General features: G+C 46.2%; 1 protein-coding gene and 1 non-coding gene across 2 annotated transcripts; both read right to left on the bottom strand.

The window, feature by feature from the left end:
• Positions 1–1,227: 1,227 nt before the first annotated feature.
• TRNAP-UGG lies at positions 1,228–1,302 on the bottom strand. Its single transcript has one exon. It is a non-coding gene; the product is annotated as a tRNA-Pro (tRNA).
• A 15,622-nt stretch (positions 1,303–16,924) lies between these two features.
• On the bottom strand, positions 16,925–21,836 carry LOC119304284. The gene is made up of 5 exons (XM_037581463.1): positions 21,420–21,836; positions 21,140–21,280; positions 20,734–20,865; positions 20,321–20,639; positions 16,925–18,751 (listed from the first exon to the last, which is right to left on the bottom strand). The coding sequence occupies exons 2-5, from the start codon at positions 21,254–21,256 to the stop codon at positions 17,343–17,345; spliced, it is 1,977 nt and encodes a 658-aa protein (XP_037437360.1). The 5' UTR covers positions 21,257–21,280; positions 21,420–21,836; the 3' UTR covers positions 16,925–17,342.
• Positions 21,837–22,094: the final 258 nt, after the last annotated feature.

Below are 22,094 nucleotides of genomic sequence, written 5' to 3'. Positions count from 1 at the left end.
CAAGGAAGGCCTTTTTAGATTATTAATATTCTGACTGCTTTTCACTCTTGTCTAGATCTTGCTTTTGCTTAGAGGGCAGGCCGCAGGACAAAGCAAGAGCTTGAATGCGAGGGGCGCTGCGAATGTTTGCTTTGAAGGAGCCTGTGAGCCAGCGGTAATTAGACCCGTTAGTTAGTAGGGACAACTTGAAGTAGGGACAACTTGAATACTCCGCCTGTGTCTAATCATCCACTCGACCAGCCAATGAAACGAATTGAGATGAAAGTGATCGAAAGTTATCTCCCGTAGAAGGAGCTATGTTTGCGAAGGATCGAAGAGAGCGTTGACGGCGCTAGCAACAACGTGTTTGTTTCAACACAAGAAGTGCCGATCCAATCTTTAAGAACTCAATCGTCCGTCCGACCGAATCACTCGTTTATGGCTCTGATTCCAAGTCAGGGTTTAAAACAGCGGTGACCCAGCTAGTTCAAAAGTTTTTACTTGGAACACCAGACATGAGAGCCAGCTACAGAGACAGCTAATGATATCAAAGTTGACGAAACAAGAGAGTTTCATTCAATTCTTTTCAGAGTGTACGCCTATGATCAATAGTTCCTTATGTAAAGGATCTTTCCCTTCTCATATTCTATTCGAGAGTTCTCAGTATTTAGCAAAGCTGTTCCTATCTAACGGAGGGCTATTGGATCAAATGAAAAAACATTGTTGAGAAATAGTAGCCACCCGAAGTAGAGGGAATCCAACCTTGCCCAGTCGATGCTCAAGTGGCCCAAAGAAGCAATCTGAAAAGGGAACAGCTTGTTCTGAAGGAACCGCACTCAAATGGTTTACTTTATCAAATCATTCTTACTCCTTGGTTACCCCTGATGAAACGAGCCTATTCATTTGACCATTCACTAGTTTGTAAACTGCGCCTACTTCATGCACAGAACTCCGCTCTACTGAAAGCTTGGCATGCTCGAAAAGAAAAAAAGCGGAGTCAATCTTTTCAAATTCCTTGCGAACAATACCGAAGACTTGCGGCGTGTAGTTGCTTGCGTGAGATTTCTCAAGATTGTAGAAAGGGGTTTTTAAAACAGGTTCCTTCCGTCTGAGAGGCTTTGCAATCCAACTCAGTCTCCTTTGTGTGCGCGCACACGCAAGCCAAGTTTCACTTTTAATACCCCTGCCTTCCCGACCACGGATAGGCTGCGGGGCTTTGCACTTCGGCCCCATTGTGTGAATACCACATCAAGGTGACAGGATTCGAACCTATGGCCCTCTATACCCAAAACAGATGCGCTGACCAGACTGCGCTACACCTCGTCCCCCCCTCAAAACATATGGATCTACCCGATCGATAAAGAAAAGAACCGCAGCGCTATCGCCCACCCCGCTTTGGGAACGGGGAGGCGAGAACCACCGCTTTTAGGAAAGAAGCCTACAATTTGATTCTCGTCTCGTTTCACTTGCATTTTATTTTGTTCAATCTCGTTCTGAGAGTGGAATCGAACCACTCACTCCGTTTGGATTTCGAGTCCAAAGGGCCCAGCCAGCGAAAGAGGATTTACAGCCCCACGCAGCCTGCCAGAACCTTTTTCTTGCTTGATTTTTATACGATTTTTTGAGCAACTAGCGCGAAAGCCGTTGCGCGTTAGCGCATCCGTTTTCTTGCTTGATTTTTATACGATTTTCTGAAGTGATCTGTCCAACTAAGTAGAAAAGGACACTAGAGTGTGGCTACACGTGGTATAGGGCTGCTCGTCCCGCCTGGTGTTTAGAAATGACATCCAATCTTTCGGTACCTATCATATATTCTAGGTGGATAAACTTATTTTTGATCAGCATCAATGGGAGATCTGATGTTTTAGAATGACCTTCCCCCGATCAGAGAAGGGGCTAGGTCTGGAACGGATTGAGACGGAAAGCGGTAATCAATCGCCGCGTGGTGGAACGCTTGTTGGAGAAGGGTAAGCACCTCCATGTCGTAGGGGTGGGTAGGCCAATAGAAGACTAGGGAACTTAGCCTAGCCACTCAGTTCTGCCCCGAGCCAAGTCTATTTAGTGTCAGCGAACACATACCACTATCTATATATAGGTTTTTCTTTTTCGTAGAGGTTGTCGCTTAGGTCCTTGGACCCTTCCTTCATGAAGCTTGAGGAAGCACTCACTTTTCTATCCACGGCATTCTTGGTTCTGCACTTAGTCTTGAACCTGTGTTGGTTTGGGACGTCAATCTCATTCGTCAGTGGTGTGTGCCGCGTACTATGATTGCTTTCTTCTTGCTATCAAATCCCAGTCTATCTTTCACTGAGCTTCCTTCGCTTGGAATTCAAAGTCCAAAAAAAGAAAGAAAGCGTACTGTGAGGTATGAATGATCAAATGTCTACAGGTGTCATTGAATATCATGGGGTACGAACTTCTAAGGTCATGGCGTAGGGTATTGGATAGGCTGGTCCGCTGGTCGAAGTCACTGCAGGGTGTGCTACGGACAGCTATTGTTCTTGGGCATTTCCTTTCTCTCGTCATCACGCCAACATACACAAGGCTTGCCTTCACAGGGCCCCACCTTGACTTGCCATCATGGCTACACTCTTTTCATCAAAGCAACTCTTCTTAAGAAGACCCCTTGGTCCCCACAACGAAGTTCCTCCATAGAGAACCCAACTGCACAGCACCATCGCAAAGGTTTCTTCGTAACTCGATTAGTCTCACTCAAGAGAACTCATCTACACGGAAGGTCTTTTAAGTGCCAGTTGTACCCGCACAGAAGTTCTGCGCCCTCAACTACACCAGGATGCCCCCTGCAGTAGCATCACAACTTTTCTCACCATGGACAGCTCGCCAGTCTTCTTGCATTAGCCACACCTAATTACAAATGACCTTGGCCTCTCCATGCTCGTCATTTACATTTAAACTGCACACCCCCTTGTTGAGGTCTTACTCCAAAGGTACGGCCTCTAGCACATGACCATTCCTCACTCAAGTCATCGACACCCTCGTCGATGTACGTGTTGAAAGAAGAAATTCCACTATCTCTCAAACGAAATGAGGTTTTTGAACTCCTATATAACAGAGTTTCATTGATGCCAAAGGGGGTTTTCCTCAAACGATTGGAACCAGAATAAAATGAAAAAAAGAATGAAAGAGTCAATCTATCTTAGTCAAGGCGCTCGCTCTGCCACAAAGGGAGGCACTGACAAAATCTAAATAGAAAAGAGATGTTTCCAATTAAACCATAGATGTCCACTTCATACTTATAGTATTCTATTTCGGCTTGCTTGGGTTCATTCAAGGCATCTTCATATCTATTAAAGAAATCAATCAGCTCCTAATTAGGTCCCCCAAGGCGAGCGAAGTGACGTTTTTATTTCTCTTCCTCCGTTCAGAAAAAAAAAAGATTTCTAGGACCGGATGCATAACAAGAAAAGACAGAATAGTAGTGGTGCCTGCGTGCAAACAATCTTAGAACTGAGCTCTTGTAAAGGTGGGCGTTCCTACGCTCAAAGCCCATATCTCAGATGCATGCCCATTGGAATAGCCCATCACCAGGATGAAATTATCCATTTAGCGCAGTTCCTCTTTCCTCTCTTCTTATATAAACTTCAAATCCTAAACACCAAAAGGAAGGGAGAAGCGAACTCGACCCGGTGGTTTTTTATCATTTCATTGACCTTCGAACCGCTCTTGCCCTCCCCTTTCACTTTCTTTCCTAAATGTGTGACTGATACCAATCCCTATGTTGTACACTCTTCCACTAACTAGAGAGAACCATGCCTGAAGTAGAAAGAACCAATTACAAGTGTTCATAGTGGTCTAAGAAAATCAACCCTGACCGTGAAGGTTCCTAGTGTTGATACCAGTTGTTGGAGATAATGGAAGGAAGCAACAAAACAGAGAGAGGATCCAGTGTAATCTTAACTACATCTCAGCTCTTATACAAAAGCTTATGTTACAATACATGGTACCAGTCCAATTTATAGTAAATAGCAAACCGACACAAAGTCATTATCGACTCAAGTAACAACTATTTCTATTTTGTTCACAGCTCATTCCTAGCTAAGACATAACGGCGGGTAGGCAAACAACTTGATTCAGGTCAATACAATACTCTTCTTCGAACTTGCAAGCTTGGGACACAAGCGTAAACTGAAAAAGAAGTAAGACCAGGTACACTGCTAAACATAAGTATAAAGAGGTGGAAGGCTGGTTGTGCTTGTGCTCACCTACAGGTCTGTCCCAGCATACAGTATCCAAAAAGACTGTCTCTTATTTTTGATTTGTCTGAATCAGCGTATATTAACTAATACTACTTTATCCAATCAATAATGAATTGAAAGGTCGTCTTTAATTCAAAAGTGCATAAGCAAGCAAGGAACGGAAGGCATGCTAACTACACTACTAGAGTCAAGAAAAAAAACGACACTACAAACCAAACTACTTGAGTAAGAATCAAAGCTTATTGAAGATGCTAGAAAATCTATGAACAAGTACTAGGTTAGTAATTCAATTGTGATATCTTCTGCAGCGTTTTCTCTCTGTTGCTATTCTCAGCACTTTGGAAAGTATCTATGCAAAGGAATTAGTATTAAGAATAGCTTGGTTTGGTGCAAATGTAATATAAAAAAGGCATTCCCCTATATGCTGTTAGATGTACTGCAAAAAGGTCAAGTTAAAGAAGTATTAGGAAAATTGTTTCGGCTGTCTGTGCTATCATTTTTTTGGAAGCTTTTAAGCCTGTTGTCCAGATGCTGCTGCCTAAAAGTAGTTCTTTTAAATTGTTTTCTTGTGGTCTTGTTCTCTGTATTGTTTTTGGAAACAAAGTACTCTGTATTGTTCATGTGCTGAACTTCATAGTTGGAGGTAGCACAGCAGCAGCAGCTACTCTCACCAGGTGCCTTTCGCCAAGGATACCGTCAACCGATTAAACCTTTGCTAATGGTGGAATTGCCAAACCTTTGCCCATGCCGAAAAAGAAGCCAAGTCTGATTCAATAATTGCCTTTCTTTTGTCTCTATCTTTGGACTGAATCTGAATCAGAAGAAAAGCAAGGCTATCCTTCGTTGCACACCTAATGGAAAGCACTGGCTAGATTTCCGATGAAGGAAGTCGTCTACTAACCGGAATACTACAGCAGAGGACAAAACTAGGGAGTTCGAAAACGAGGATAGTTTGCCAGGTAGGGATACCGTTGTTCGAATTGAAAAAAGATACCTTTCCCCAGAGAGATAGGATTCGAAAACAAACCATTCATGAAACTCATGCAGGAGCATGCGGTGGTCACATTAATGGACATGCGCTAGCTAAGAGAACTTCTTAAGTTAGGGTACTATTCTATTGGCTGGCTTACTATGGGGAAGGGGAGAAGGCAAGCCGCGTATGGATTGATCCCTAATTCAGTTCTTTTTTCGTGGTTTTCTTTCCATCTCACAACTTCCATTTCTTGAGCCGACCTTGCCCGCAGGAGTATGATTCCGATCTTTGAATCGAATTGGATTTTTTGTCTTAAAGTGAGGGCGATGAGTGGGGAAGGAAGCTGACGATTTTATTAGTGTGTAAGGTGGCCCGAGAGCTGAACCAAAGCCGGCCGTTTTGAGAACAGGGAGCTTTAACAGTTTCTACTTAAACTATGTGTTCAGCTATGTGTTCAGATTATGCTATTTTATTAGTAGCTTTCGGTCTCGATTCGCCCTTACCTCGGAGGGATCAACTACTTCGCTTAGGCAAAAGATTGAAAAAGTCTGTATCTGTCTACATGTGCCTCTGTCTATGTTACCCCTTCCCCGGAAAGGAGATTATACGTTTAGTAAAAAAACGAGAATAAAAAATCAAAAAGAAAGAAGAGAAAGAACTGGGAGTTGGCGCCTACATAACAGGTAGCTTGCTTACCAAGCCGTCCTGGCAAGCTCCTACAGTTCTCTTATTACTCTTGACTTGACTTATTAATAAGAAAACTACTCACTAACAAAATGAAAGATGATCTAGAATCTACCCAAGAAGATAGAGAGTCCCACATACGAGAAAAGGTCACAAATGGAGTTGAACCAAGTAACATTGCAAAGGCATAATGATAGTAGGGTCGGGATATCCCCGCCCTCCGAACCGGACGTGAGGGTCTCCCCTCATCCGGCTCTCCGCAGGGGAATCTCCACTCACTGCTTCCCCTAATATCCTCCCTTTACCACATCATGGGGGTTTACAGGAGATCCCAGAGACTCGCTCGGAAAGGCTGCTATACCAAACATTATTACTTAACTACAAAGAAAGAAAAGACTATAGTAGTCACTAGACTGACTATAGTAGTCCGTCCGGCTACTCTTGCTTAAATCATTACTCTTCATTCTCCCGTGCTCTAGCAATTGCGCTCCCTAGACCACTACCATTTAGTTAGGTAGGGACAATCAATCCATAGTTACGGGAATAACGGAATGCATGGGGATAAAAAAATAGAAAAATGCAGATTTTCTACGAAATCCTTTCTTTCCATAGATGTATCTGGTCTGAGACGGTACAGTACTCTACGAGAGGAATGCAATGGGATGGATGCTAGAGGGCTGCCTGCGCCCAAAAGCGATGATTCACTTGTCCCCTTGTCTATATGGACCTTGTGGCATACAACCGCCACGACTCCTGCGTTATAGCCGCCCCTTTCTCTCTTTCTTTTGACTGCCTCGTGGACGGACGAAAGAAGGGAAGTTACAGAAGGGGGCAGTGAAGGCTCGCCAAGTAGACAGCAAGCCCCCACCCCGTCAGTCCTGTGTTGCCGTAGCGTGCCCTACTTCAATAAGGTATTACCTCGCCGATTTTAAAGGGGATGGGATTGGATTCATTCACTTGCATTCCTGCTAGCACTACAAAAAGCTCCGGTCTTAACGCCCATACGGAAGCTGTGCAGCCTTTCCTCGGGTTCGTAGAGTCGGGTTTCCCGTTTACCCACAACGGAGGAGCCGCCCCCACCAACCAAAGCAGGTAGGCGGCCACGGTTCATAACACACTCTTCGCACAACAGATCCACTTTGAAGTTGACTTATTCGCTCGGCCAATCGTCGAAATGTGTACGAGATACCATAAGGGCCCAATATCTCAATAGCACCCTTGTCTAAAGCTTCGAATGAGACTGAATATCCGAAACGCAGGAACGATCTGACTAGAAAGTCATTCAAAACTTGATCGAAGAACCAGCGTTTATTGAAGAAGCTATAGAGTCGATTACAAAAAGTACTAGTTTGAAAGGCTCGTTGGAATTGATCCGCTACGAGATTTACATTATACGCTAGAGAAGCACCTGAAGTACTAAACAGAATAGGTATTAGTTTTGTAATGGTTGGGGCAGCAAACTCGGATTCGGCAAGAATCTCATTTTTTGGTAGTACGAAGGGGGAATTGGCCCAAAAATTGGATAGGGGTAAAGACGCAGCCGGGTGCCGGCGGCTTATTCAAGTGCCCCCCGAACCGCATGAAATGGTCGCCTATTACACGGCTCACAAACTCTGCCTGGGGTGGGGCTACCTATTATTCGTAGGCGGTACGTACGGCGCACGCAGGGCCTCGGTTTGCTGCGTGGACTGTCTATGCATTTCCTACAGAGTGTAATGGAACCCAGCTCAGCTCCGCCGGGCCAAAAGAAAAGAACAGAACAGCCGGAGGCGAAGAGTAGAGTATAGCCAAGGGGCTTTCGTCGTCCGTAAAGGACCTAACGGAAGACCGTGCTCCGAAGTGTGCACTTCGAGTTTTGTTTTAAGAACACTTGGCCTTACCCCTTCATTTTGAGCCATGTCTTGGTAGAATCGGCAAGATTGAACCGAGGCCCGCCCGGGCACCGCCGGGGGACAACCAGACCAATCAGTAGGCTTTCTTTCCGAAGTTTCCTCTTGGGGCCCTTAAATCATTGAATTCATAGGCATAGGGGCGTCCCAGGCAGTGGTTCATTCAATGAGAAAGAAAGACAGGAGGGCAGGATTCGTCCTGTCGGGCTAATTCATTCTGGGAAAAAAGGGGGAAGGGAGTCACCTGAGCTATGCGAAGGGAAGGAAGTCGTGGGCTGAGCCGGAGGTCACTTTTCCCGATCCATCCCGAAGGGTTTTTTCCCTCTCTCGCCCCATCATCGTACCCAGTCCTGCTATCAGCTCAGCCCTATCTATTCATCTCTTTTTTTTACATGGAGATTTTTTGGATCTCTCTTGTTCATAGATCTTGAAAGCGGATCAACAGAAATTTCTCAAAGGATCTATATATAGAAAGATCTAGATCTCTATCATCATCTATCTCTATATCTAGATATGGAAGAACCCTCGAAGCCTGTCCCCGACGATGATGCCCCCTGGGCGAAAGGAAAGGGGCCGCCATTCTCTTTCTTTCCTCAATCGTTCCGATCATTTCTCTCATTCCCTTTTGTTTGTTTTTTCGGGTTGGTTCATTTCCTCCTCCTATCTACGCAATTCTCTGTCTTCGTTCGTGATCATCTTAGGCGAAAGGATAGGTATAAATTTTGTGGAGGGGCGGCTGTGAAAGGGCGATTCCCCCTTTTCCATTGAAGTAGGGAAGGGGGTGATTGATCTTTTTTTGAATCAGGCCTTACTGACCAAGTGGTGGTATAAGCTTCATTGCGGATGAAAAGAAGTCCTTGTGAGTGGAGCTACAAAAGGAAGTTCAAGCTCAAGAAATCCTCTCAATAGGGATTGGGCAAGCAAGCTATTTGTTTATTTGATCTTACCCGGTTGTGAGACGGGACATGAAGTCAACCAAGTACATGTGTGTTCATAGTGTCCCCGGCACCTTCCTCCTAGCTGAGTATGGATGCTGAAGTTAGCTGGAGTGTGGGGCGAGTGCGTGGTAGATGGAACTCCTATTTACCGCATTTCTTCTTGCACTTCCAACTTGAAGAGGAAGCAGCATCTCTCTTTGCATCTTCAATAGATAGGAAAAAGGATCTTGACCTGAAGCCTTCGACCAAAGAAAGGGAGACTTGGTGAAGTCAGAGGTGGTTTTCCTTCCCTAGATTCATGGAAGGACTTTTTGAAGTTTGAGTGAGGAAGGAAAGCGGGAAAGGTCCGATGCAAAGGAAAGGGTTGCGAGGCTTAACTATTTAGAATATAGCTGTTGAGGTGGCACCTGTTCCCCCGGGGCAGGGGTATATGCTCGTAGCTTTCTTCTGTCACTTCTTTCAGATCAATGAAGTGGAAAAGTAATAGAGTAAGGGACCCTTGTTTACAAAGAAAGCTGTCACTCCAAGAACTCGAAGTCAAGCATCTTCGGGAATATCCAGATTAGTCTTCAACTAGAGAAAGGATAGGAATCTCCTTTGCTGAGTTTTCTTCTCCAGCGGATGTAGCGGTAAAAGATTCTATTCTTTCCACGGTCTAGTTACGTCTTTCCTCTCCCTATCTAAAGAGCTCTATTAACATAGACCCTCTCCTGACTCTCTATCATTTTAAGAAAGCAGCAAATCCTTCTCTCTATTCTACTATCCGATCTCGTCTGTTGAAAATCCATCTGAAATATGGTCATATTCTTCGTTATCCCAATAGTAAACCTTCTTACTTCTCTTCGCATCTCGAAAGACGCAAAAGATCTGTTATTAGCTTATTTATAAGCTGTCGAAGGTCCTTAAAAGCCTTGATTTGTGGCTTACGGCTTACTTGCCTTTTTCCTTAAAGCCTATATAGACAGACATAGACTGAGGGCATTCTGGGCATCCATGCTCCTGGCAATGGCAAGATCCGAGATGTCAGTTGCTTGTCTTCAAGCCTCAACCTTATTCTGACTCCTACTAGGGCAATCAGGTTTAAGTTAAGCCCGAACAGCTTAGTTTTCCACTTCTCTTCCGACACAAGCTTCTTTGCCAAGCCTTCCCCATCAACTGGAAATCCAGTAAGAAAGGCAAGGGGCGCAACGGCAAGGCAATCTCAAATCATAATGGGAGTTTTATTTAGGTTTATTTAGATAGATTCGCCTTTGGGGTTGTTACAGAATCGGTTCTTCAAAAGGAGCTCTTAGTACGGTGGATGCATCGAATGCAAGCTGTAAGGAAGAATAATTCTCTTAGCAGACAAGAATGAAATTCAATTAGTCCCACACTTCCCGCAGGAATCGAAGAGTACGCAAGCACATTCATTTAATGGGAAAGCTTTCCTTGGCTAGGCCCCTATGAAGAAAGATGCCAATTCCCAAAAGCAGTAACAATAGCAATAGCAGTAGGAGTAGCATTAGGAATTAAGACCGTCAGGCCTCATTCATCAAAGTAGCAGTCCTTAGGGGCTAAAAAAGAGCCCAGATTCCCCGCAACAAGCTTGGAAAGGAAGAAGACACGAAGGGAGGAGTTCCGCTTAGCCTTTGCTCCTCTTTGATAGAAGTAGCTCTTTTGTTTGCCAGAATGGCTTGTTAGCAAGAAAATGCCTTCTTAGGAAGTGAAGAAGAATACGCCTGCTTGAGAATTCCCTCTTGTTGTTCTCGAAAGATGGAGGGGGGCAGATTTCACTAAGGAAAGGAACTGAACTAATGGACGAGGAGGAAGAGAATATAGAAAAATTGCCGACATTCAAGCATACTATAGATGTTCCAGAACTGCTAAAGGGAAGTTCTAGTAGAAAGGACAACTAAGCGAAAGGCCTTCTTAGAAAGGCAGAGTGGCAGGTAATGCCCTATTTCCTAACAGTGAAATCTAAGATCAGACAAGAAAGAAGCTAAAGGCTAGGCAAAGAAGACGAGGGAGAAATCGTAGGTGAAAACGTTGGGTTACCAACTCGGGTGGGTTCTCACACCAAAGTTCCTTTGTTTCGGGAAAGCCCAATTACAAACAAAAGAGAAGGTCGGTCCCGTACTCAAACCAAATCAGAAGGGCAGTACTCATTCGGATGGAAGAATCCCAGGTCGGTCCCATACCCGAACAAAGGCTAGACCGAAGGTCCCGTCCCACGGGTTAGGTGCTTAGCTGAAGGTGGAAGGCAAAGCCAAGGCAAGAGCAAGGGTTGCCTTCAATCAATCTCCTTCCATTCATTGGGTTTACAAGCTTTGCTCGATTTTACTTACTTATGATTATTTATAGCACTACAGTAGTTGTACACAGGACCGGGCCCACCTGAGTACATACATGTATACATTGCCGGATAATTCCGGATTGGCTTCCGGGAGGCCCAAAAGTAATTTTTCAAATGTCAAAAAAATCAAGATAAATTTTTCATGTGATCATAGTCACATGCAAATGCTAACTACAAATTTTGAGGCAAAAATGTTAAGCATTTTGGCTCCCGGAGAACAAAACAAATACAAGACCAAATATCACCCCAATTTTGTTTTTTCATCGACGAAACATTGTTGCTCCGTTTCGCATGACATTTGTCAAGCATGCTTGCGACATTAACACGAACATCTATAAAAAAATCAGATTTTTTATTCTTTTTTACATTTTTTAATTTACTATTTATTCGGGAGCATATGCTCCTGCGAGCCATAACGCCCCTCCTGGATAATTCACTATTCACATATGTAGTAGTAGCAGTAAAGGCTTCTACAACTGGACCCTCAAAACGCCCGCAAAAGTCTCAATCAAGTTGTCGATGCGTACTTTGCCATCCAACACGGTAACCCAACGACTCGTCGATGCGTTCGATTGTCCAAAATTCCGCAAACAGGATGCAAACTTGGGGAGGGGGGCTACGTGGGCATCTAAACCTCCGCCATGTACGCGTCTGACACCCCGGCCCCACCCAAAAAATATTCCATGCGCCTACGTCCTCTCCCGCATGACCGCACCTCTACACCCCAGCGTCGCATCAATGTCGTTCCAGAGTGAACGCGGCCGGTTACTGGGGCCGACATTGAAGCGTGCTGGTCAAGAGCACCGCCCGCGCCATGTCTAGGTCATGGCGTAGGATCAGCCGACTCCACAGCTGGTGTCGGCGATCCGGCAGCCGCTAGAGGAGTAGTGCTACAATCTCTTCCTCCTGGCGCATCATGCCCATCACCGACTGCTCGAGTATCAAATATGCAGCTAGTTCACGGGCAAGGAGGCCATGGCGGCCCTGGCCGTGGAGAACATAAATTTCGTCGCCGAGCAGCGGGCGCTCTACGAGGCCAGGGGAGCGTATGCACCAACTGCAACGCGATCCCGACATAGTCAGACATGGAGGCGGTGCTAAGGATCGCGGACGGAACCGCAGGTAGCTCCGTGACATTTGTGTCGCAGTTTCGGGTCGCGCCCGGGCCATTAACACAAGGTCGGCAGCCCATGTCTAGTGTGGACCTCACCTCCACCGACGACGTCTAGGCCGTGAACTCTGATGAGGCATCTGTGTCCAATATCTTACTGTTTCTCATCAGCGATCCCAAAGCTTTACCCAAAGCTCATGGCCAACGAAGATGCCGGACATGGGGAACAACAAGGATTTGAAGTAGAGACGTAGGTGAAGATTCAGACTAGGTTAACTTTCAGACGCTTCTGTTTAATGAAATATGTCAAAAATGTTCTGAATGAATTTGATACGGTTTAAATGAAAATCATTCAGTTTACATGAAAATCATTTGGTTTGTTTAAGATCCGTTTAAAATGTGTCTGGATGTCTCCATATCCATGTCCGCGGATGAATAATGTGTTCGTTTTAGGCATCCGCCCTAACTTAGTATTGTGGAAATGAGAGTGACTGCTCTAATGTCTGATGCATTGGTATCATTGTTTTAGAGCATCACCAACGCCGACCCTCAAACCTCCTGTATGCGTTCGGAGCGCGTTGTCTGGACAGCGAAAGCCATCCAACGCGGGTCTGTATCGGTCCGTGGCGCGGTCTGGACCGCTCCCAAGCCCGCTTCTGACCGCTCTGAGGCACCGAAAACACCCCCACCCGCGCGCGCTTCCCGCCCAAAACGACCAGCGTCAGTGCCCACATTCATGCCCGTCCAGAGCGGACGCGGCCGCTCACTGGCGCCGGCATTGAAATGGCGCGCCAACCGAGAGAGGGTCGCCCGCACCGCTTCCCGGTGCAGGTGACTGTTGCATGTTCAAATGACACGATGGTCGTCCGTCCGTCTGTCTGCCGCCCACATTGATGTCACACGGTTGCCGAGGCGTCTCCTCCGGAGCCACCCGCCATTGCTATATAAACCGCTGCACCGGCCGTAGCCGCAGCCATCCGCCTTCAATCCCTCTCCACACCACTCCCACCATGAATTCCTCCCGCCCAAAATTCTCTGGGACGGGCTGACGCCGGACCAAAAGAAGGAGATGGTCGCCATTGCTGCCGGCAGACAGCCGGAGGATGCGGCCAACGACAACGGGCTGGCGCCACCATCGTCCTCCGCGCCACCATCATCGTGCCGCGAGGCCCGTGCACATTACATGAACATGATGCGCGAGGAGTGGGAGGAGCGGTTCTGCGAGGCGCAGGCCGATGCCGCCTACAACCACCACTTCCTCCAGGAGCATCTGCGGGTGGAGGAGCAGCTCGTCGCCGGTAGGGCGGTCGCGCCGGACGCGTACATGGCAGAGCAGGAGGCGCTCTCGAGTCATACTGCACCGCCCGCGAGATCCGCCTTGCCCGCTGGCGGTACCACCCGCGGGTGGCGGAGGTGGCAGCCGTCGACAAGGAGTGTGACAACGAGGCGGGCGAGGCGGTGTTCGGCGAGACCGATGACAAGGAGAACATCGCCGAGGCCGTGCCCTGCCGAATTTCGTTCGGTTGGTTTGAACTGTTGCCAAAATGTATGAGGTTAGCGTTGGATGCCGTCCTCTCGCATCCGTGTGCGTGGATTGGTCCCCCGTGCGTGGACGGATGCGGGATGAAATTTGAGATGCCCTTGTGAATGTTCATCGGTGTTATTGTTACAGCAGCAGCAGTGTGTCACTCAGTTGACAGTTTTTTACAGCAACTCAGTTGTTGCAGTCTCAACTGCACTGCACAAGTATACATACATATGGACCACGCCAAATTTTGAATCATTGGGTGGCCCTGTACTGCTGCTGTCTCTGTGCATCTGGTCACATTGTTAGCAGCATACCACCTGCACAATTTATGGATCATGTGTGTGTGTGTGTGTATTCAGGGCGGTGGCCACCTACACCTAATTGCAACTTGCAAGTGCAGTGTTTGTACAGTGCTCCTACGATCCTTCATGCATAATCTTTCATCCAAAAGATGCCGAGAAAGATATGCGACGAGACTGTTCTCTGACTGTATGACTGTTATCTCTCACGCACACACACAGAGACAGACACAGAAAGAAATGAATGCTGGATGCTGAGAAAGATTTGAAGTTTCATTTAGATCATGCAGATGCAGAGCTGCTGGTGTGTGAATTGACTGAGGAGGCTTGTTATTCAGAGTTCTTCAGACACACACACTCATAACATGTCACTGGCTGCCCCAGCAGCAGACCTCCCTCCCCTGTTTATTTTCTCCTCTGAATTGATGATGGCATGATCCTAGTCCACCCACCAGCAGCGGCAGCACCTTGATGATCAATGCTCACTACTAGATCCACGTAGAGTATTTACAGTCGATTCACCATCTTTTCTGGAGGTTGCTGATCCATGCAGAATAGTACTTAGTACGTATTAAGGTTCAGTTGTGGTACCAGTACTTGCTTGACATAACAGCAGCTGAGCTGATGATGATGTCCGTCCGGTTGCTGCACTGCATCCTGGCCTGCAGACAGACATGTTTGATCTCAAACAAGATACTAGTAGTAGAGCAAAAAAAGCTAGAGGGATCATCAAACTGTTTGCTTGCTGTCTATTACTAGTAGTATAGTCTTGATAAAACAAGTACTACTCCATGATCATCATGCCCCTGAGGCAGGCAGGCAGCAACTAGTGGAGTGGATGCTGGTTCCAACGATATGATAGAATATTATGCTAAGTACTACTTATACACCATTCCTAACAATCCTCTCTAGCATAAGCCACTGTGTGACAGATGCAGTAACAGTGCACAGTGCTCTCAGTCTCAGAACTGATGAGAGAGCATGCATGTTCCTGACACACTTTTGGAGGCAAATGCAACAAACAATGATGCACATGTGCAACTGGGAAGGGGCTGGCCTGCACTGCACCCACCATGCATCCATGCATGCATATGCCCACGGCCCACCATGGGATTCCTATAAGGCCCTCCACTATGTAGGCCAAAAGGGATGCCAAATTTACTTTTGGGTCATTTGGCATCGATGCCCTTCACTGCCTGAGCGGTGCCAAACAAAAAATTTCAGGCATCGGAGCATCTACTTGCTCCGATGCCAAATTTGTCGAGGTAATAAAAAATCCATATCGCTCGCGCGTGAATTAACAGCCGGGCTCCGGTGAGCGCTCTGCCTCCACTGCTATCGAGCTGGACTTCCACGGCCTCTCTGTGTTCCCCGTCGGCTTCCAGGCTCCGTCGCCGGCGCGACTACTGCCGCGACCTCTGCCCCCCTGACCGCAAGCTCTGCCCGCCCGCGACCACCGCCTTCTGGATGCAGCCTCCGCCGTTCGGCCGCGAGCTAGATTCGCCTGCGACTTTCATCAGCCTGCACAGTACCTTTGCGTGGCTCGTCGCCGGCAACCTCCATCGCGAGGTCCTCCTGCTCACGACCTCCGCCCCGCGATGGCCAACCCAATTCCTCAGCCCCACTACCTCCATCTGACATAGATCTAGAGAATCGAGCATCAAATCAGGAAGAGGAGGTCAGGATGAAACCGATTTGTGGGAGGAAGACGACGGCAGTTTTGCATGTATAGATGGAAAGAGCTTCGTGGAGGAAGACGAGGGCAGTTTTATTTACAGGGAGACGCTGGTGTTGGGTCAAATATGTTTTTTTTAATACACGTGGGCCTGCCTTTCAATCGATGCCAAATTACATACGTTGTGGGAGTGGTGCCAAAAGGTTTTCGTTTGGCATCGATGTATATGTGGCCTGCTTTTCAGAAATTTAGCACCGGGCACATAGTGGAAGGCCTAACGGGTCAACCAAGACTCAGCTTATTTTTCTGCGTGAAATGAAAAAAAAAAGGCAGGGAAATGAAATAAGGGTGTGGCTACGTCTCGGTCTACTGAAACTTAACAAGTCCTAGTCACGCGACATAACATGTAGTAAGAAAGAAAACAGGAAAAACTGAAAAGGAAAAATTGCACGGATCTTAATGTAAGATATCACGAATGTAGTATCGACCGAGACATAACCAAACCTCTATCGACTGAGATTTAACAAAACTGATAAAATCCTTGGGCTTTGCTAACCACCACCGTGTTTGTCTCATGGACCGCCCTGTATTCAGACACCAAACAAATACTCGTAAATCCGAGTTCATGCATGCAGATGCAGTGATGCACAACCAAATCTCAATCGACTGAGATATCATCCCGACTGTAGACTGATGTCGACAGGGCAGGTCTTGTGGCGCTGTCCGATTCTACGTGTGCTACACACTGCACACTGATGTAGCAGTATCAGTCATGTAGTACTGGCAGTTGCTGTCATATTATTCACCTCCTAAACCTGGATTGTTTTTTCACATTCTTTTTTGGATTTTGCAATAAATCGATCGCCAACTTTTTTTATCATGGCAAATCGAATGCCCCTGCTGGCAAATTATGTAGTCGCGAGGATGACAGTTTTCTTTAACAAGCAGAACACATTAGAAACGTGCAATTCGGCATGCTTAAAATTCAACGTTAGATTTCTAGTATTTCAATCCTTAAAAAAAAGACTAGCTGACTGGTGCACTTTAGTTATGCCAACAATTTTTTAGAAAAAAATAATATGATTGCAAGTTTATCTGGCGTTATGTGATCATAAATCTTGGCTACATTACAAACTGATAGCAGGTAATTCATGGCTTTTGCGGGATGTCACTTTAAACAAACCTGCCCAATTTGGATGCAAACAACTGCCCAGTTTGTATGCAAACAAGTGCCAAATTTGGATGTTTTTTGCACAGGGCAGGGCAGGTATTTGGACCACCAGCCATCCAGGACAGGGCTGTACACCGTATGTATGTCAACTAGCATGGTAAGTAACCCAACAGATACAGTAAAGAATGTACACACAGGGAGGGAGCCTTGTTCTATGGGGCCATTCATCCAAATGATTCTTCCAGGTTACAGAAACAAAAAAATTGTCGAGCTTTACCATCATCACTTCACTTGCTAAATATAAATCTGGAGCTACTAATAAAAGGCGCAACCTACCACCCCTCCGGCATTATCACCAAGCTTTTTTGTAGATTAACCGACAAAAGGAATTCTCCAACCGAACGATGGCGCTAGCAGCAGACCGGCTTCATAATTCATACACGGCGATATTCACAGAGCTGGCCAGAATTACCCTCACAACTCCTACTCCCCCACATTTCCTTCGTCGGCATTGCGCTTCGCTGGTGCTTCGGTATGAAAAAACTCTCAGTAGTTCCATGCATTCGAGCAACGCCGAGGCAGCCTTGACCGGGTCGACGGGCCGTACTTGTCCCTGGGCGCCCTTCTCTGCCTAGTCTTCCTGATCTCATACCCTATAGCATGCAAGTCATCGCATATCTCGTGCCTCGCGAGGGAGACCAGCCCGGGCAATATCTCTCTCTGGAAGTCTCTCATTCCCCTCCCTCTCCTCAGCTTGATCCCACACGAAGGCCCGTCCTTGTCCGGCGCTCTCACGGCGACTGAATCCCCATCGTCTCTCAGAGCCTCTAGGTTCATCACGCCTTCCTCGAAAGAGTCCAGCGAAACCTGCGGTTCATCGCCTCCATCCTGAGCATCTGCCTGGTTGTTGCTGCAATGGCTGTCTGTGAACCATGCAGCGCTATCCGTGAATAAGGAAACGAGTGTCTGAGCTGCTGTGGACGCTAGTAACTCATCTTCTGTCACAACTTGATATGTGATGGGCGCGTTCATAGAATTTGATTCTCCGTTACTTGATGGTCTCAATCTTGGACAAGCGTAGTCACGACCTTGAGGAGTTTCTGGAATCGACATCGATCTGTTTGTTGCAACTCCGGAGTCTGGCGACTGTACGCTCTTACCGTCCATACTTTCAGCCATTTGTTGTTGGTCTATGATAGTTGGACATTCAAGGGAAGAAATGTTTTCCTGGACCTTATCCTCAGTAAAGTAATGACTTAGAAGTTTGTCAACACCATCACTACTTGCATGTTTCTCTCTGGGACTGCTATCCATCATCGATGGGAGCTCGATGCTTCCAACTGACACATTCAAGTCAAAACCCTCCATTTCATCATCACAGATTACTGCTAGACTCTCCTCTTGGCATTCCCTATACACAGCTGTTTGTCCTGTTTTTTGTAAATCTGAAGAAGAAGAAGAATGTCGACCGCTCGCCCTAACTGATATCTCTTCGCGCGGAATTTCCATAGAGGCCTGAGAACTCATTCCAGAGACATTATCTAGTGTATGTTGATGCTGGATATTTCCTCTGAGACGCACGTCATGATTTGAAGCTTCCACGCGGAAAGGCTTAGAACTGCTCTGTGGGTCACAAATACCTCTGGCCATCACTTCCCTTGTGCTGTCTGGGGCCGACATTGATGCCGCAACTGTGATCGAAGACCCTTTTGAGGATCCAATGCTAGATTCACCCCCAATGTGGAATGCTTTGCTGGAGTTGCTGCAACCTTCTCCTGATTGCATTGTTCTTGAACTAGCCAAAAGAGAACCGAACACGTTTTTGGAAGAATCAGGGCAAACATTTAAATCATCTTCTTGAGCTATATTCAGGTCGATAAGCATGCGTCCAGATGCGGTAGCCTTTGCTTTGACTGGCGAATGACTGTCTGGGGTATCACTAGATCCAGTTGAACCTGAAAGGTGATAAACAGAGTCAGGCAAATACCCCAACAGAATCTCACACTTTTCCACTGGAGTTACAGAAACCAATGAATAACATGCAGTCCAAGATGTATGCACAAGACAAGACATTCACTAAACTATAAGCACTACACTAACTGCAGTCATACAGAAAGCTGGGAACACATCTAGTTAGAATGATATACAAGAACATTATGATATGTTCTACTCAATGGGTTAGTTTTCTTCCAGTCTGAATGGAATATTACTCCTAAAAAATTACATATTTAGCCAGGGAAATTATGTTGCTGATGGAACATGGAACATTTATGCTATTCTAATTGAAATGAACACAAATTGGTAGAGGTAATGATTAGGTAAACAATGATCAAAATGCAGAGGATGCAATCTAACATCCCTTATCAAATTGCTTGCACTTTTAAATTCCGTAAGTCACGAAATTCTTTACCAATCAAAGAACATTATAGTGTATGTTTTGCGCATATAGACTCGATTAATACTTTAATGTGTTGCCATTGACAAAAAAGATGAAATACAGGCAACACACCATCTGGTCTGATAGCAGATAAACTTGGCCAACTTACAATCTCTTAGTACTGTCAAGCATTAGTTATTAAATGAGCGATCATTAAAGTGTAATTAGTAATAATACTGTGTCTCTTAGACTCTTGTATTACAAACAATGGATAAAGGAACTCACGTAAAGACAGGAAAAATAAATAAATCAAAGAAGCCTTTCATGTTCATGTATCATCAAGATAAACAAATGAACTGTTGCCCAGAGAAACCAACTGAAAGAGAGATCCAGGCTTGCAACTGATTAAACAAACTGAAAGAGAGATCCAGGCTTGCAACTGACTAGAGGTTATTTTGTAAGAGTCTAGAGAATTACAACAAGAGCACGCATTCCGTTGAAGCTAAATGGGTGTTTTTCCTATAAATAAGCTAAATGGATGTTTTCTTCGAACTAAGCTAAATGGATGTCTCAGCAAACCAAGACTAGAAGATTCAAGCTTGCAGGCACAAATAATAAGCTAAATGGATGTTTCAGCACAACAAGACTAGAAGATTCAAGCTTGCAGGCACAAATTACAGCTATACGTAAAAGCTATACTGTAAAAAACTGGAGCTAGCATAACACACAATTACGTAAGTGGTACATAGAATTTTCCGGCCATCCTGTTCTTTTACTATGAAACTTAAATGGTTGGGAATGTATAGAAAGAATGGAGAATAATTTAGCCTACAATACAATGGCATGGTGTGAACATTATTGACAATGCAACCTTGCAGGACACAAGTTTGAACCCAAAGCACATAACTGCAGCCTACATGTATTAATCAAGATTCATTACTCACAGATTCATTTTATAATAACAATCTAAGTTCTAATGTGAAGGACCATTCTATTTCTATCAAACGAACTTATTATTAGGAAGGCATTTGACTCTGCATTTCTTAGTTTTGCTTGACAAAACAGTTTTACTCTACCAAAGTAGACAATGATAGTTATATTAACATAACTAGGCAGGGCAGGGCAGGGAGGAATGCTCTGAACTCACCGAAACGAACATGGGCAGCATTCTCCCTTGGATAACACTGAGAATTATCCACAAACCCAGCATTGCGCTTGGCATAGTCACTGAACCGAGCAGGAGATAAGATCTCCACATCATCATCGTCGTCCTCTGATGTCGCTGGTTTCTCTAGATCGATCATGCGACGGTAACCAGACCTCCCCTGCACACCACCACCATGATCAGGCTTCCTCCTGACTGAAGAACCCTCGGCGCCCAAATTCCCTGCAACCCCATTGCCACACCAAATGGCCTGCTTGCCTCGTAGCTCATGAGAAGAAGCACCCAGCAGATCCGGATCAATCTGTGGCGGCAAAGCAGAGAGACTTGTTGATTTAGCAGCATGAATTTGGGGAAAGTTTAGGTAATTCCTGTTTGGCCTGAATAGCATAGCTCACCATGTGGGATTGGGAGGAAGTAGCCATGGGCATGGAATGGGTGGGATAGAGGACATCATGGGATTGCTCCCAGAAGGGCACATCAGGCCTGAGATTCCTGTGCGCCCAATACAGCCTATGCAGGTCCTCGACCTACAAACACCAAATCAGATGCAACCACATGAGCAAGGGAAATATTTAACAGTACAACAACCAAATTAGCTTTACATCTATCCAATCTGCCGAAGAAATTGCGAAAATAATTGACTTTTATTCGTGGCTGTATTATTTACTCCCTCCGTAAACTAATATAAGAGCATTTAGATCACTATTTTAGTAGTATTTTTTAATCGTGATTTACACGGGCTGGCTGGTGAGGAAAGAAGAGATTTTTGCGGGGAGCAAGTAGGTAAGCAGGGGAAGGCACCTGGTGGCGGTAGGCGTGTTCTTGGCGGAGCATTGCGTGGCCGAGGCGGTGGTCCTGGGGCGCCGGCTCCGGCGACGGCGGCGCGCAGTTGAGATCCAAATCCATGACGGCGGCCATGATCTGCCCCCTCCCTGGACTGGACTGTACCCAACAACAAGCAAGCAACAGAGAAGCTAATTGAGATCAAACAAACAAATCGACCGGCAGGAGGAAAGGCAACCAAATATACTAAATAAACAACGGATTAAAACAAGAAAACATCGGCCAAGATTTTACTTACCTCGGCGAGGGAAAACAATTGGCGGCCGATGCAGGGGAGGAAGCTAGCTAGCTACTGGCCTCCTCCTCCTTTCTGCATGCTTTTCTTGTGATGTTTTTCCTCTCTCTACTCTCTTTCTTTCCCCAGGCAGGCAGGGAGGGAGGGAGGCAGCTCTCTCTTTCACCACATCTCGGCCGTCGCTGTTGCGCCGAGTTGTTTTCTTTCTCCGCTCCCCCTACCTGTCTGCGATGAATCTGCCCCCTGCTCCTTTTTACCGCCGGACAGCGAGCGAGCGAGGAGCCGAGCCGATCTGGGTCTCCTTCCACGGGATAGACGGAGGGGAGGGAGGGGAGCTGTGGTTGCTCTGGGTGCCGCTGTCCCGTCTCAGCTGTACTGTCCGTCAGCTACTCCTCTCTCTCCTGCTTTTCTCCTCTCTGCTTCTCTGCTGCCGCTGCTCTCTCTTTTGGAGTAGGGAGGGGTATTTTTTTACTGGTAGAGTGAGTGCTGATATTGGACCCCTGCACTGTTTCCTTTTCTCCTCCAAAAGCTCGGGTCTTTGGAACTACTGCTGCTGCCGCTGCTGTGAATTCGGATCCCTGCACTTCCATTTGGTACTGCTGCTGCTGCTACAGAGCCCGTCAATTATGCTCCCACCGTGAGCTCTGAATTTTGGAAATATGGCATTTCAACTGGCTG

The sequence above is a fragment of the Triticum dicoccoides genome, chromosome 5A (assembly GCF_002162155.2).
Source record: "Triticum dicoccoides isolate Atlit2015 ecotype Zavitan chromosome 5A, WEW_v2.0, whole genome shotgun sequence".
Lineage (NCBI taxonomy): Eukaryota > Viridiplantae > Streptophyta > Magnoliopsida > Poales > Poaceae > Triticum > Triticum dicoccoides.
Note: the sequence above shows the minus strand (reverse complement) of the source record. Positions and strands in the feature narration are given on the sequence as shown.

Excerpts from the sequence above, each read along its gene's own strand:
- LOC119304284 (XM_037581463.1), bottom strand. The coding sequence starts at position 21,256 with ATGGCCGCCGTCATGGATTTGGATCTCAACTGCGCGCCGCCGTCGCCG. Across the intron at positions 20,640-20,733 it reads CTTCCTCCCAATCCCACATG|ATTGATCCGGATCTGCTGGG; the intron begins GTGAGCTATGCT and ends TTGCCGCCACAG. Across the intron at positions 18,752-20,320 it reads TGCTGCCCATGTTCGTTTCG|GTTCAACTGGATCTAGTGAT; the intron begins GTGAGTTCAGAG and ends ATCACCTTTCAG.